This window comes from Strix uralensis, chromosome 15 (assembly GCF_047716275.1).
Source record: "Strix uralensis isolate ZFMK-TIS-50842 chromosome 15, bStrUra1, whole genome shotgun sequence".
In the NCBI taxonomy this organism is placed as follows: domain Eukaryota; kingdom Metazoa; phylum Chordata; class Aves; order Strigiformes; family Strigidae; genus Strix; species Strix uralensis.
The window spans coordinates 1768701-1785175 of NC_133986.1; the positions used below are offsets into that span (position 1 = coordinate 1768701).

At 47.9% G+C, this 16475-nt stretch overlaps 1 protein-coding gene across 2 annotated transcripts in view; it reads left to right on the forward strand.

Annotated features, from left to right (window-relative positions):
• Window positions 1-16475, forward strand: part of MICAL2 (microtubule associated monooxygenase, calponin and LIM domain containing 2) — a 130214-nt gene that overhangs the window by 87993 nt on the left and 25746 nt on the right. The window contains exons 26-29 of one of the 2 annotated variants that reach the window (XM_074884323.1): window positions 6021-6213; window positions 9783-9955; window positions 11197-11271; window positions 15294-15391. In XM_074884323.1, coding sequence (XP_074740424.1) covers window positions 6021-6213; window positions 9783-9955; window positions 11197-11271; window positions 15294-15391 — 539 coding nt within the window. Of the gene's footprint in view, window positions 1-6020; window positions 6259-9782; window positions 9956-11196; window positions 11272-15293; window positions 15392-16475 lie in introns of those variants that run through there. The other variant, XM_074884325.1, reaches the window with a different exon arrangement.

A 16475-nucleotide genomic window follows, 5' to 3' on the forward strand; every position in this document is an offset into this window, starting at 1 on the left:
GTTGCTGCTGTTTAAATAACTGGAGGCAGATAAGCTCCACTCCTTACATAGAGGAGAGAGCAGAATCGGGAGATTCTCCTAAACCAAAAAAAAAAAAAAACTAAAGTCATGTTATTTGCTCTCCATGCAAGTCAGTCAAGAACTTTAATCAGGAGACCTCTGACTGCGGAGAGGCGGAGAGACACTCGCACTGAAGAGAAGAGCGGTAGGGTTTGTGTGTGGAAATGCTGCTGCCAGTCTGGTACTAAAGCAAATAAACGTGATCCAGGCTTCAGCTGGACAGGCAGTGTGTTCTCCAATGACCGGTTGCCCACGCCATGGTGCAGCGTGCCCTTTGTCAGTGTTTTCAGTGCTGTTGGACTAGCGAGAACAGCCTCACCTCCTCCTGCCTGTGCTGTGCCCGGCAGTGAAGGGCAGCCACTGGCCAGCGTGCTTCAGCCCAGCCTGGCTCCGCTCTTGATTTGGGACCCGTGGTTTTGTCACGGGGTTTAGGAAAGGAAGTGTGAGGCTGGCTTTGCAGTAGCGCAGAGCTGTTCTCGTTGCTTTGATGAGCAGAGCTTCTCCAAGCCCCTCACCTTGGGCCAGGTGGAGCCAGCAAGATGTCTCCAGCCCCAGAAACTGCCCAGCTCAAACAGACCAGCCTGTATCTGGGTGAGGGCTGTCGAGGCTTGGAGCTGGAAGAGGTGGGAAGGGAGCACCCAGGAGCCTGCTGGCTGGCAGGTGGTAGTAGGGACATCACCCTGGGAAGGGCTGCTGGGGAAATCAGACAAGGTACAGTGTGCTTGGCAGAGGAGAGGAGAATCAGGAGATTAATGAAAAAGACAATGGTGTGGCCAAAATAAAGCACTGGGGCAGTGTGATGGGTGAGGAAGGATCATTATGTGGATGACGGTGGAGTAAGGAGGAGGTTAACAACAATTTAAGGAATGGAAAACTTAATTTCTCTTAATCCCACCAGACCTTCAGACAGCAAGTTACAGTTGTGTGAGTGTAGTCCATAAAACAGACAGCATAAACACCAGGTTGCATAGGCTGTGGAGGACCTGCTGCTCCTTGCTGAGCAGAGCCAGGAGGGCTGCCCTGCCTGCTCGCTTCCCCTCACCCCTGCGCAGGAAAGCACCAAAGGACATGGAGGATTTGGAAATTAGCACGTTAGCTTCTTGGCTCGCTTGTACTGACTAGCTTAGGAAACTTCAGCACCTGAAAAAACGCAAGTCAGTTGTTGTTAGGACGTTTCCACTTTAACTGGCCAGCAGTGTGCTGCAAGATACTTGTGGCGTGTGCTGCCTGTCCCTGCAGCCGTACTTGCATGACAGATATGGTCGACTGACTGCGACCTAAGATTAACGCCTTCCCATGCTTGTCCGTGCCCCGCCGGGTAAATTATTTGAATGTTTTGGCAAAGGATTAGTAGGCACTCCAGTTCAAACTGTGCTCCAGAGCAGGCGTACTCACTCCTGGAGGTCTTTAGCACACTGAGACATAGATAGTAGGATATCTGAAGTGAGCATGATGGAAATTAAGTAAGATCTTACGCAAATGCTATTTTGAGTGACGGTTTCCTGAGGACTGGGTTCTCCTCTGATAACGTTTGGTGCTGTCCTATGGAGGTCAGTGGCACGGCACCAGTTTGCATCAGCAGAAACAAGGCTGTGCCCTTTTCTGTCCCACAGACCGGATGTGTCTCTAGCTTTTACATTGTATGTGTTTATCTTATAAAGTTCAATTCCTCTGACTCAGTCTCTTAGCTTCTAGTAGAAAATCTCCTGTCGTGGGGAGGAAACCTGATGCGGAGCGAGAACGCTGGCTGGCCACGGAGGTGCCTGCAGCATCACAGGCTGCCTGGGTAATCCCAGACAAATGGCTTAGTCCACCCACATGCCCGTTCCCCTTTAGGGAGAGCAATAAGGCCATTTTTGTGTATTCTGGTGTGAAGAAGTAGGATAACATGGTAAGTACAGCCAGGCGCACATACTTATGAAAGAACTCAAGCACTAGCAAACTTAGGTATCTTGGAGCTTATGTGGTAATTGCCACCTTGGATTTAGGAACTGAATGTCCACCTCAATCCTTCTGCAAGAGCTTGAGTTTACCCAGAGAGCAGGGCTGGCAGGGGGGGTTGCTGCATGTGCCTAGAAGTAACGAACAACTCGGGTTTATCCCCTGCCTGAGCAGAGCTCAGCCTCCAGCGAGGTTCCGTCTGCCTCCTCTGCGAGGGCCAGTTTATCAGCCAGCTCAGTGTGTGAATTGCAATGGTCACTAGAGGTGCCAGTCTGAGGTACTTAACTCTCAACCTGTGGTGTGATGGAAGTCAGGGCACTAAGGTTTAGAGCCTGGCTTCCACCCTAGAGTCAGATTTCCAAAAAATCAGTGTCCTCCTGCTCAGCATCGCTGTGCTGATGTCTCACTGAGGACATGACTGCTGGTGCTGCAAGGATGGGTGGTTCAGGATTTAGGGAGAGCTGCAAGGCTCCCAGTTGAAATGGAGAGGTACAAGGGCTGCTTCTTATTTAGCCTAGCATCTGTTCAGGAGCATGAATGTATGCCTCACCTTTGTGTAAGTAGTCTGAGGCCTTTGGGCTGATTCAGGAGAAATTAGTTCAGACAGCCCTTTTTATCTTTCTGTGGAAAATAAGAGCCTTAAAGAAGTCCCAGCTTTCTTTTTAAATTCCTTGTTTATATCAGATCATATTTCTCCTTTTTGATACTCCTTTAAAATTAACGGCAGCGATGGCCAGCGGCAGAGTCACAGCTGATGGCCGGTTGGATTTGTTTGCATTGCTGTGGAGAGGCAGGTAATAATTGCCAGGCAGACTCCAGACCTGTGGAGGCTCCAGGCTTTTGTTTGAGTTGGCCACGCTCTTCCTCCGCGGTGTTTACACAAATCCAGCAGCAGCTTGTCCCTGCTCTCTGTACTCAGTCCGTACCCCTTTTGTTCTCAGGGATTGAAATCTCTCTCTTGCAGGAGCCTGAAGTGGTCTGCCAGGCTGCATTTCACCATGCAGCACCTGCCTGCGGGGCTGGGGGTTCGGGCTGGCGCTGCAGGAAGGGCTGCTTTTTAGGAGAGACCAGTCAAATTCTGTAACATCATCAGAGCCTACGAAAAAACCCTGACACGGCCGTCTGGGACATCTTTGCCTTTTGTTTGAGCCTGTAACAAAAAAGGGTGCAGCCCTTTGATGAGAAACAGCAGCGCTAACTTTAATCTTTTCAAATGTCCTGCAGAATGTATAACCCAGTATTTGAGTTTCTGTTCACACATGGGCATCCCATGCACTGAAACACCAAGGCAGTCCAGTTTCTGCTTTTATGGAGTTGAGTGCAATGTAGTTTATTCAACTTTTTATGTCACAATACAAATATTGATTAAATATGTTAGTAAAGAGTGGGTTTGCTTTCTAATCCTAGAGAGGTTTGGGTTGGAAGGGACCTTTAAAGAGCTAGTTCAACCTCCCTGCCATTGGCAGGGACATCTTTCACTAGGTCGAAGTGGATGCTAATACAGGATTCTGATTTTAAACCTGATTGCTGTGAATGCAAACTTATCTTGGTCAGAAAGGATTCAGCTGTCTAACAGATTCCTGAGAGGGTCAGCTTCTCTGTGCAGAATTCAAGAAGGGGAGATATCATGATTTAAAAAAAAAAAAAAGGGAAAGAAAAAAGAAGAAAAGGAAAAAAACAAGTACAGGAATGTAACTGAAGAGAGAGGTGACAGTGCCGTCCATCACTGTCATCCGGTGGCCTGGATGACATCCTGAGGTCCTTCACCAGCTCTGACTATTATGTCTATAATGACTGAAAACTGGATATGTAACAGGCTATTGCAGAGGGACTTGCTGACTGGAAGTCTGTTCACATTCAGGAACCACGCCGGGAATAGTTTTAGATAGTCTGTCTGTCTGTGGGTTTCGATGCTCTCCAGCTGTGTGTCTGTTAGTCATAAACATGTTTTCTCCTCTTTCCTGTTAGCGTGGCGGGGAAAGCATCAATGCACGGGATGGGAAGGGAATATGTACTGAGCATGCAAGCAAATAGCAAAACTGACTTTAACAGCTGCTTGCAGTGAGCTCGGGCAGTGCTTATTGACAGCATGGGTACAAAGTTTATAGACAGAGCTGGCAAACTTTTGTTTGGTTCTGCTTGCTCTGATTCCCATACAAAATGCAGCATCTTTTATGGAGAAAGTTGAGTTGAAGGACTTCGGTTTTACAAATTCATTCACAAGATTGCTTTTTACTTTGCTTCTGGAGAGTAGAAATGGCATGTCATGGCTCATCCCAGCTCTGGGGGAGAGGGAGCCATTCCCAGGGTGTTTCATGCCCCTGTGTGAGGGAGGGCAGCTGTGCCCTGCTCACCCATGGACTTCCAAACTACCACCTGAACACCGCTGGGTTTACTGTGCACTGCCCAGGAGTGGCTTTGGGCTTGGTGGCCTGGCTGGGCCAAAGTAGAAGTCAGACATAAAAATTTGAGAGGAATGAATTTCCTCCATCTCTCAGAGGAAATGAAATCTCTGTGGTCAAGAAACATGTGGCTGCTGTACTGCTAGTGAGCTAGATGCAGAAACTGAGCACGTGTTTTCACATGAGAGCATCTTGCTCTGGAGAAGCAGCAAGCCACTCCTCCATTCTCCTTGGCTTCTTGTACATAGAAGTTGAAGAATTAAAAAAAAAAAAAAACCAACACACAAAACTCTTGTGAGCAGTGAAGTCTTGAGGAGATTTCAAGACAAGAAAATACGTTGACTTTTATGAAAGGTGAAAAAACAGAGCTCACAACAGCCTTTTGAAAAGTGCAGTGCTCTGTGCCGCTTAGGAAAAGTGTAATCAGTAAAACTACTAAACGAAAGGTGACTGCAAAGCCATGTTAGTCTGTGAGTGCAAGTAAGGGAGCTTCACCTGGCTGGCACAAGTGTTATACCTGTAGAGCAGTCATCCCTGCCACCAGCAGCTGGGCTCTCCTCAGTGGTGCTTATTTTCAAACATAGAAAGGGGGTGAGCACAAACAATAACTGGGAGAGGTACAGAAGCTTCTCCACCAGTTTTCTTTTTGTGGGGGAGGCTGGGAGCTACCTAAATCAAGCAAAATAAAGGCATAGTTTTACTGTCACAGCTTGTTTTGAAGCCCTCCAACAATTGTTTTCAGCTCCACAGAAATGGTAATGGGGGAGAGGACCCAGGCTGCGACCTGCAGCCATGTGCAATGGCCCAGGGACAGATGCAGGGACTGCAGGCAGGGAATTGCTGCTCGGAGGGTCCTGTGGGCCAGCGCTCGGGCTCTGTGGTGTATATAATCCTCCTGCTCTCGACATGTTTGTTTTCTGTGTTCAACTCATGCAAGGGCTTGGCGTTCAAGTTAGAAACCCTTGCAAGGTGGAGGACGGGAGTGAGTGCACTCCTGCTATAAATGGAGGAGCTGCAAGTTAGACGAGTTTAATTGTTTACTAGATAGTTTGCTCTAATAGATGAGAAAATAAGCCATATCCTAGGTCTGATTTTTTTTTCTACTTATACAGGTGTAAATTAGAAGCAACAGTATTGAATTAAATGTGGTGAAAGCACCACATGTGGGAGGTGAACTGAGCAAAGCCACTCTCCTAGACCTTGTCATTTGTCCCTTCTGCACTGAGTCCCAGGGGAACTTGCGCAGCTGATACATTTGTATTGGTTTGTGCAGGAGGTTGTGGATAGATGATGTTGCTCAGAAATTAAGGTTTTCACAGGGAGAGATGATCTCCTGTCTTTAGCTCTGTCTGCATTACCTGGGGTGAGTGAGGGAAACTTGGCTTAATTCTTTATTCCTCCTGCTTGAATGCGATGTTCAGGAATGGTGCTGTTTAACTGCTGTGATGCTGCTTCTTTTCCCAAATCAGTGTCTGCATTTGCTGTACACATTCAAAAATAACCTGAAGAGCCTGTGTCTACTTTGCTCGCTCCCACTGTCCTAAATTGACCTAAACTTGCAATAAAAGGCTAAAGGTCCTCCCCTAACACCCTGCTATCACCTTTGTGCTTTCCCAGACCACTGCCTGCCTGCAGCCGATGAGCCCATCTCCCCGAAGAAGGCGAAGAGCATCCCTGAGTGCCACAACATGGAGAGCTGGTTCTCACCCCCTTCCCCCGAGTGGGCCACTGTGAGGGTCATCCCCGAGGAGGAGATGACTGAGCACAACCTTCTCGCTATCCGAGTCATGGTCACCAGTGATGCAAGCAGGTACTTTAAAATACAAGTAAGCCTATAAAAAAGGCCCATAAGTGCAGCTTGGTTTTCTCTAGAACACTAAGGAAGAATATAACAAAATACAGTACTGAATGTACTTACAACTGGAGGGGGAAAAAAAAAAAAAGACAAACCGCTCAGAATAACAATTGTTCTTTACCACAGCCGTAAATCCCCCAGACACATGACTCACTTTGCAGGAAATCTTCAAACATTTGCATCCCACACAGGGGCCTGAATCAGAGAGAAAAACATTGCCCTGATCGGCCCAGGTTCAGTTCTTTGTGTACCAAAAAATGTCAGTTCAGGGATTAGGGCAGTGAGTGTGTTGTGGCAAAAGGTGCATCCTGTGACGTGGCCACCTCCCACCTTGGGTATCATCCTGCAGCTCTGCACCCTGGGCCTCTCCCAGGGCCTTTGAGGACCTGCCCACCCCTAAGAAATCTGAAATTTTATGATCCTTGGGGACCTGCCAAAGGAAGCCCAATTTCTGTGTACAAATTAGAATATATTGGCTTTCTGGGCAGGATTCTGTGGGTGTTCATTCCATCTAAAGATTAGATTGGTATCTTCTGAGTAAAGTGGTTTTCCTTATTGAGAACTAAAAAAGAAGAGAGGGAAGGAGAAAAAAAAAGGCAAACCCAAAGCCAACTGTTGCTCTGTAAGGAAGCTCATTCAAATTCTTGACATGTTTTAAAAACCTATTTGTGGTGCTGTGTGTAGATTGTGGAGAGCAACGCTTTTAGAAATGCAACTTTCTGCTATTCCCTGTGGTGGCTTTAAATGGTGTTTGTGCTCTGCCACATGGGTCTGGGTGCTCTTCTGGGGAAGGATGAACCCACAGGGAATGGAGAGCTCGGGGAAGGGTTTCCTACCTGTTTGACAGACCGCCCCTGCGGAGCGTGTGCTTGTATCCCTTGCTAATACCCTCTGGCTCATGGTGGCCCCATGGCACCTGGGCAGCAACGAGAGCCGACTAATCCCTCTGATCTGAGGGCTCAGGTCCCTTCCCTGCGGCAGCTCCTGTGGCTGGACAGCAAGGCCTTGGTTCCCCTCCAGTGGGATGTGGCACAAGGGGTGATGCCACATCTGTCACTGGCGTGGCTGGTGCCAGCAGCTCCGAGGTCAGCCTCCCGCTGCTGTGGCTTCTCAGACACCCTTCAGTCCACACCGCTCCGGCAGGCCACCCCCTGCCTAAAAAGGGGGGGGGCGAGAGAAATAGCAAGTGGCAAATGGCACTGCTGAGCTGACTTGGGGGGACTCATTGGGATGGGGAAAACGACCAGCACGGTGACACAGCTTTGCAGTTCAGGCTTTAGGTACTTGTGAATAATGACCACCTATCAAGCAGAGATCATAGGACAAGCTTCATACTATAGCAGTTAGATCCTTGCCAGCCAAGGAAAATAAACATTTTGCTCTTTAAAACAGAAATATATCAATCAATGTTAATGGTATGTCTTTTTCTTTTGTGTGGCACTCTGCCCAATCTCAGTGTGGTATCTCCCCATCCACACAGCATCTCAGCTATCAAAGACTTCATGTATTTATATTTTTTTATATATATCTGTATGCTTGACACAGCTTGAAAGACACCTAAAAAGTATGTGTTAGTGGTGAAATTTAAGGCCACTCTGATTCAGCCTACTGAGAGAGCAACACACCTGGAACAGTGCTCCTATCCTTGCTGCCTTGCTGACCCTGGCCTCCCAGTACTGCTGGTTTGATCTGAGAGAAGCAGGGGTGCAGGACTGGCAGACACTAACCGTATGGTATTTACCCTGGCTTTATACTGTCTGCAGCCTTTCCTTTAGCTCTTCTTCCTCCTGCCTCCTGGGTTGTGCCTTGGGCTGTTACAATAAATTTTTACTTTCTACAAGGCAGCGCTATATAAACATGAAACAGCTTTCTCCTGCCACACCAACAGGACTAATCATGGCATAAACTCCTCTTTTTTTAAGGTAGAGCTATTAATCACAATAAATCTATTAATTAGGTTAGCAGTATTGTTTGCATTAAAAATAGGCCAAATGGGATGGTGGCACGCTTATTTATGGCAGTGGGAATGCGGTCACATCAGAAGTCCTGAAAGTGCCTGCTCCCTACAGTCTGGTCTTTAGAGATGAAAGAAATCCTATGATTATTGAAAAAAAAGGACTAATAATCACCTTAAAGAGTTATTCTCCTGCCTAGAGGCAAGGTCATGACGTGTGTGCCATTCACGTGTGTTTGTGTGGCATATTTTTACCTTTAAGGAAGGGTATGCCAAAATCTGCCTCCGATCAGCTCAGGTGCCTCATTGCACTCGCTGTTCAATGGGTGTCCCAGTGGCTCCCAAAGAGTTAATTTCCTTATTTCCTATAGGTGTCTTTTGCATGTTTGAAGGCTGTTCACTTAGCTTCACTCAGTTTTCTCCTTCCTAGACTGGTGCTTACAGTTTCCTCCAACTTCTTGCCTAAGCCCTGTTTGCTGGGCCAGTGGCTGTCCTCACCCCTCTCCTTTGCGCTCCCTCCTTGTCCTGTATTGCAGCACCCAGAAGTGGGCTCAGGACCAAGCACGGTAGCTCAATGTGGTCCAAAACCCTCCCCATGGCTCCATGAGGTGTCCAACGCATGATAAGAAATTATGCTGGTGCAGTAACAAAAATACCCAAATTTTGCAATAACAAAATACCTGAGTTTTACTGAACTCTTATCCTAGCCATCGTCATCTGTCACCTCAGGGTTGAAATGGCTGATGCTGAATGATTTCCAGCATGGGTTCCCCCAAACTGCTGAAGGCTAGGAGAGCCTCCCACCCCTCAGCATTTCCTCACCCTCCTTGGCTTTATCTTCTGCCAGGAATGCCTGTTTGGAGGCATCTGCGGTGCAGGAGGGGCTCTGCCTCCCCGGCTGCTTGCCAAAGGCTCAGCACTCGGCAGCTGCAGCCGCCCAGAGAGGGGAGCTGGTTCCAGGTCCCAGATGGGAGATGAAGCAAGGTCCAGAAATAACAGGATGAATTGACAGGTGAAGCCCACCTTGTGGCTGGAGTGGCCTGCCCTGGATTTGGCCTCCTGTGAATTCCCTACGCATGCCTCTTTTATTTCCAAAAATCTGTAGGGAAAAAGGTGAAAAGTGTAGAGTTTTGACCCTTGTGCCTTGCTTTTAGGTGGATTACAGCATTGCAAATGCTGCTATTTCCCTTTCTTCATCTTGGTACAGCTTTACAGGCTCTCTTAGCCCTCCCTGCTAAGCAAGCAATGTGGTGTTTCACCCCAAGTCTCTCTTGATGCCAGTTTGATTCCAGGCGCTGAACGTAGCGGTTGTGGGTGTGAATCTGGGCAGCAGAAGTCTGATGGGACTAGGGATACCAACAGTGTAGCAAATTACAGTTCTGGAATAGCAACAATGAAAAAAGCAAAATAAGGATGTTGGTTCTGGCTGCAAATCATCTGTTTCTCTGCAGCCCGCATGGCTGTCAGGGCTGACACTGGTGCTTGCTGCACCACTGGGAATGAAGGGGAACAGAGCTACGTGTTTCTTCTGATATGTCCCACTTTCCATCTCACCTTTTTTTCCCCATAGCTCTGAGCTGGAGTTTGATTTTAATGGTAACTCATCAAACTCTGAAGTGAGCGAAGGACAGACCTCGCTGCTGGAGCCCCCCGCCTGCCCCAGCCCTGTCCGGAGGTGGGCATCGCTTGCCAGGAGCCCTGTGGCACCGGAGGAAAGTCCCAAAACATACAAAGTTGCCGATGGTAAGCAGCGTCCTGACCCAGGGATGCTCCAGCACCCTCTCCTGAGGGCTGAAGCAAGGGCTGGGGGGAGAGGTTTCAAAGCAGGGGCTGTTGCGTGAAATGTGGCCAGGTTGTACCCGTTAACGGTGTCTTTTTAGGGGGGATTTCTGCCTTTAGTGTGCTGTAGCTGAAACAGCGTTTCCATGATGCAGGGTAAAAGGTGCTTTGCTTGCAGGGGTGGGCTGAGTGTTTCCCACCGCCAGAAAGTTTGGACACGGGGAGCCGATGCGATATGTGCAGTGCTGCCTAAGCAAGGGTGACGGTGGGAGGCACTAGAGAGCTCTGCTTGGTTCACTTTGTGTTTCTATCAGTAGCTGCTTAAAATGTTTGTATCCACTGAAGGCACAAGGAGTAAAGGGAGGGGAAACATTTAGGAACAGTCTGACTCCACGTGAAAACTCCTTTCTGGAGCTGGTCAAAACTAAAAGATGTGCTAAAACCAGCCAAAGAAATGGATTTGCAGAAAATAAAAGGCCATCAGCATTCATTTCCTCCTGTCTGCCACCACCCCCACATCCATATATGCATTTTTAATCCAGACAGAAAAGAGGAGATTTCATACAGCGATTTAAATTGACTCTTGAATACAAAGCCCTTGTTTAGGGCAAAAAAAAGACAGTGGCAAACATCAAAAGGTGCCCAGCAGTGTGTGTCCCCGTGCAGTCACTGAAGGATTTTAGACTTTTTCCTCCCCAATTTCCTGCTCTCCCCACCCCCGGCTGCTCATGTCACCTCCCTCCCCACCATGCCAGCCGGGTTAGCTTGATCTTCATGAGCAGCCTGGCTTCGGCTCCCCATCGTCACCCAGCTGCTTTATAGCGCCCTTAATAAGTTTTTACTGCTTGAGCCTGTCCCCCCACCTGTCTGTCTGCCTGCCTTTCTGCTCGGGCCGGCTTCGCTGAGAAAAGAGCCCGTGTCGGTTTGGGGATCAGCGGGAACAAGGGGAGCGCTTTTCCTTGGAGCGTCCCCCCGCCGGCCCAGGGCCCTTCCCGGCCGGCTGCGCGCTGCCCCCTCCCGGCCGCCGCCGCGGGGACACCGGTAGGAAACTACCCACCGCCTGCTTTATTTCCTTCTCTTTTCTGTTTTTTTGGTGGGTTTGGTGTTTTTTTTTTTTTTTCTTTTTCCCTCCTTCCCCCTCTCTGTTTTCACTCTCTGGCTTTTACTACGTTAGTTGACTATGTGTCTTTTCTGTTTCTGTTCAGCGCTACAGAGAGCCAACACTTTTCACTCCACGGCGTTAAATAAGTATCAGAGTTGGAGAAGAAAACTCCAAGCAAGTGAGTAAAGCCTGAGAAGCAATTGTATCTTCTCTTTATGCTGTATCCTGTTTTCCTGTCTCTTAAGTTTCTGTTTTTCCTTCTTTCCTTTAAAAGTTTTGTATTTTTGCATCAGTAGCTGGGAAAATTGACATCTAAAACATGCCAAGTATTTATTTTCCATTTTCTTGTCCTGAAAAGATCAAATTCCCTTTTTGCATGACTGTCCCCTACATTATTACACCCACTGGCAAGTTGTGTCCATGCTAATTCTCCAGCCAAGAAAACGCACCCCTATCCCAGAGCCTGTCTCTAGCCCTGCCTTGCACTGGTTGCTTTTGATTAGGTGCAACGCTGGGTCTAAGATTTTGAGTATCGCTTATTAGAACTGCTCCTGGAGGTGCCCGTTTACACCCATCTACAGGTGCTCTATCACCTCTTTTTTGTTGGAAAAAAACAGGTGATGCTTCTGGATTACTGAAAGGGAGAAAGTACTACCAACCATCCCAAGAGGTGAACTGATGAAAATAAGTGTTACTAGTTCTTGTCCACTAGCAGTTTGACTTGGCTTGGGCTGACCCGTCCCTGGCCATGGGAATCGCACAGGCACGCAGTGATTTTGATAGCAATCAGGTCTGTCCTCAATTCACTTCCGAAACACAGTGTGGTCACCCCTCACAGCTGAGGCTGCATCTAGGTAATCTTCCTGGGCTGTGGTCCCGAAACAAGGCAGCTGTCCTTGGTCATACCTCTGCTGCTTGTGACAGGGTTGCTTGCCCGCCTTGGCACAGCCCCTCTGCAAGTGCCCACAGTGCCTACCCAGTCCCCACTAAGGACTCGCAGGTACCTGCCAGGGTTGATCATACCATAATGGGAGCTGTGTAAGCTTACCAGCATCCCAAACCCTCTCAAAACTTGGTTAGAAACACAGTTGTATCTGTTAGACTGGGGTGTTGACAGCCTGAAGTATAAAACATGAATGTACAGCAGTGGAAAGAAGAGATTTGTGCATGTGACCGAGTGCCACAGTTTCTGGGCATGGAGACAGCAGGTTTTGGGGAATGGTGGTGACAGCTGCTCTTTAACCCTGCCCTCAGCTGCCCTCTGCAACAAGGGGGATTACTGCTGCTGCTCAGAGTCCCAGTTGCCTTCAGAGAAATTAAGGTTTCTGAAACAAGTAGGATCCCTATGTCTGTTATGGGCCCAGCATTCAAAAAAGAGGCATCTTGGCTTGCTTGGTTTGAATGCACAAGCAAACTTGACGATTATTTGCACGTACCCACTGTGAGATGAATTTTTACATCTTGAAAGAGGAGACAAGCTGCATCTGTCCTTCCCAGCACCGGCACAGGGCTCGTCTCTGAGTCAGATGCCTGCAGGTACATGTGAGCCCTGTCACTACTGACCCTGCAGTCCCTTGGAGGCCCCTGGTGCAACACATCTGGGATAACTCAGGAAATCTCAGCAGAGCATGTATGGGGCTATTTCATGGTCCTGAGAGGATGCTCCCACCAAGCTTGGCTTCAGCAAACCAGCCCCTTGATGGGCTGTCCCCAGAGAGGCAGCTGTGGGGGACAGACAGGCAGACGGGCCGTGATGGGGCTGCGTTCCCTGGGATTCACTGCATCTCCAAGGTGTGGAAGACTTGCTGTGCTCTGCAAGGCCTCCCTGGAGCAGCTGCACGGGATGTCCCACCCGGGCAAAGGGCATCCCATGCCCTGGATGGGGAAGCAGAGCAGGGTGCCCTCAAAGTCTTGTGGCATCTGTTGTCAGCCTCAGAGATGTCTCTGAGCACTGTACAGCATTTGAGGTTTGGCTTATAATCAGGTGTTGGCTTCACCAAAGGCTTGGATTTAAAATCTTGCCTTCATTGATCTCAGTTTTTAAAAGATCAAACAAAAATTATGCTTATTCCAGGTTTGAGGAGAAAAAAAGAAAGACTGTGAGAGAGGGAAGAAAAGACCAGGGGTCACTCTTAATTTCCACTAATTTTCAGCTTGTTCTCAGCAAATGCATCGTTTGCCAATTATTTTTCCCATCATTTTATTAAAATCTTCCGTGGGCCTCTGAAGGGCTCTAGAGGGAGCTAAAAGCCTGTGAGAGGAAAGGGACACACTACATGATTTTGTCTGAACCTCAAGTATGCTGTTAAAACGAGGTGTAAAGCACATTCAGTGTATACTGGGAACAGAATAAAGGCATTTTTTACTCTCTAGAGGAGCACTGTAAGTCTTAGTTTCTGTATTTAAGCCACTTAATATTTGGTTACAAGAATGCATATGATCATCAGTCACATGAAAGAAAAATCTGTCTCTTTTTCAGACTTATTTCCCAAAACACATATGTTTCATAAACAGCATGAGGTACGTGGCCAAGGAAAGGAAATCAGTGTCATGGTTATACTGGCTGAAGGTCTCAGAGCAGGATATTACCTTTCAAAATCTTTAATCCCTGTTGCACAGCCACAGGGAACACTGCGCTCTTAATTTATCTTGGTCACTTGGAGTAGCTTTTGGGCCAAGCAGATCATGATAGGACCCTAGGGAACTTTTTTTTTTTAAAATCCAATGTTGAATGTGAAGCTGCAAATATGGGTTCAACATCTTGGCGGGAATAAATCCATTATCTCTGTGAAAGATGGCAAGCTGTGGCTTTGCATGAAGCAATGTTCTTGCGTGTGCATGCCCACAAGAGCCATGATGGGAGGTAGTTCTCCTCATGGGCACGTGCTGTTACCCTGCAGACTCCTGGGTGATGGGGTTTATGCCTTCATCGCTGTTATGGCTGTTGCTGCTGCAGAGGCTGCATTTCCCCTCAGTGTGCTGAGCCATGACATTTGCCCGTGCCAGGAGGCTCAGGACTTTAGTGGATCAGGCTAATCCCTTCCCTGGCTCACTTATGCAGGTGATGATGGGATTTTTTTTTTTATCCTAATTCTGGATTCTCATGTTTTCTCATGGCTCAATTCACTTTACAGAATATAAAGGTCAGCCCCTGGTTGCTAGTCACTGCGGGAGTTCCTTAACGAACTCCAGCGCATCGTTTCCCTCCATTCTTGACTGAATGCAACAAATTGCATCAAGATTGAGAATGAATAGGTGAGACACTGAGAGGAAAGTAAAGTTGGCCTCTCTCCCTGGCTTACCTTTTCTGAATTCCGTGTGCAGGAACTGTCTTCTCTCTGGTGTGTTGCTTTTGTCCTTGCTCATTTAATTCCTATGTAGAAGAACCAAAGTTCACTTTGGGAACCTTTGTGGGTTTCAGAACTAATAATTGGGTTTGAGAGTTAATAATTCAGCTATAAATATATTTGTCATGCTATAGCTTGACACGGTAATATCTTGGCTCAGGGATACTTCTGTTCGGTTCAAATATTATTTATTATGTAAAATTCCCCCAGGCACAAATATTAGAGAGCTCTCCTGACTCCCTTCAGGTGCAAGTTACCTCCCTACTTTTTCTTCCAGCAGGTCTAAGTCTGTCTGTGCTAGTTTTGGTTCAAGGCCTTTAGCAATTACTTACCTTGCCTGATCCTAGGAGAGCCCCCAGCATGCTGCCTGTTGGCCTGGCTTGGGAGACAGCAGGATTATTTCTGCCCTTACTGCCTGCAGGTGGTTGCATTTCCTATTTCTTTCCCATTCTGACAGATAGCCCTCTCAGAGGTCATCCATTTTTTCACTTCTCGGATCTACCCAAAGTTTCAAAAGTCACTGGTTGTTTTGACTGCCTCTGCTTTTAAGGCCTGAAAGCCCTCTAAAGAGGGCTGGTTTTCCAGACGGTTTCCTGGAACTCAAAAGCTGCTTCACTATGTCCAGCCAAAAAGTGAAAGCAGTTCAGGTCCACCGCTGAAAATGTCAACATGTGTTTGGCACAGTGTGCACACACATATGAGTGAGTCCATAAACTTCATTACTGTAGGTCAGCTCTTCAGATACAGCTGTATCCTGACGGCTGTTTAACTTTCTACTCTCATTCTTTAATTGCAAACTTTATTTAAGACAAAAATAATACCAACATGATGGTAAAATTTGTGTCTTTGTCAGGCTTCCCTCTACTGTCCAGCAAGAAACCTGGGCTACACTGGAAGGACAGCTCAGCCAGCTGTCAGAGTGGTCCTGGAGAGGATCACTCCCAAACACAGGTACGATGGAGAATGTGCAGAGCAAAATGAGCGTCGCTACTGTTGGGGCATGTCTGCTCTGGGCAGGCTGTCTGAGCACCCCCTGCTCTTTCAAATAGTTTTGGTTCTCACAGTAACCGCTAAAGTTGGAGTTATGCCTGTGGGGGATAGAGACTTTGATGCTCTGATTGATATAACCATTCCCAAATCATGTGGCTAAGTCACATTCACTGTGGGACTCAGACCTTGATCTGACTGAGAGTTAGGTACTAATCTGTTGCATCAGACAACATGTAGGCACCACCACCCTGCCCTTCCCTTGCATCATGGGGCTTAGCTGCCACTGGAATTTCCTTTGTGCCACAGTTTCTGCCCAAAGGAGAGGAAATCCCCCAAACCTCTGTCCCCTGGTGCTCCTGAGCTGGCTTTTGGTCTGCCCATGTGCTTGTAGGGCTGGATGGAAATGTGTAGCATGTTGGGAAGGCCATGTGCAAGCAGTGGTGGGGTGAGAGGGTATCACATCTGAGTGGCTTAAATGCCACTTGATAGCAGTGCATCACTGGGCGAAAGGCAAGTGCCAACACCAGCCTTGGAGAGCAAATGTGGGACTTGAGGTAAGGGCTCGCATAGTGCCAGCCATAGGAAACCTGGCATAGGAGACTGGGGGATTTTTTAGGCCATTACAGCCCTTAGACATAGGTGTGCCCATGTCTAATGTTTACCACTTGCATCCAGTGGGCATAAGACTTCTTTTCTTAATTTGCAGCAGGCCCGTGGCTCCACACTTCCCACAGCTCAAGATCATCTTCAATTTCCTTCAGGACCTAGTATTTCCATTGTATTTTTAAAAATTTTACTTTTCCTAAGGCTGAGGAAGGGTGGGCCTGCCGTAAGTGCAGCACTGCAGCAGGAGTCATGACCAACCGTACAAGCAAAGGGCAGCACGTCCCCTGGATTCGGAGTTGGGTGGAGTGGGGACCAGCCCACGTCCTCCATGTCCTAGCCCATTGTCCTCACCCTTGGGTTAAACATGATTAAAATTGCTTGACCTCAGGGTCTGTGTTAGAAAAAAAGTCAAGACTTCCATGTCCACGGTGGTGGTTGA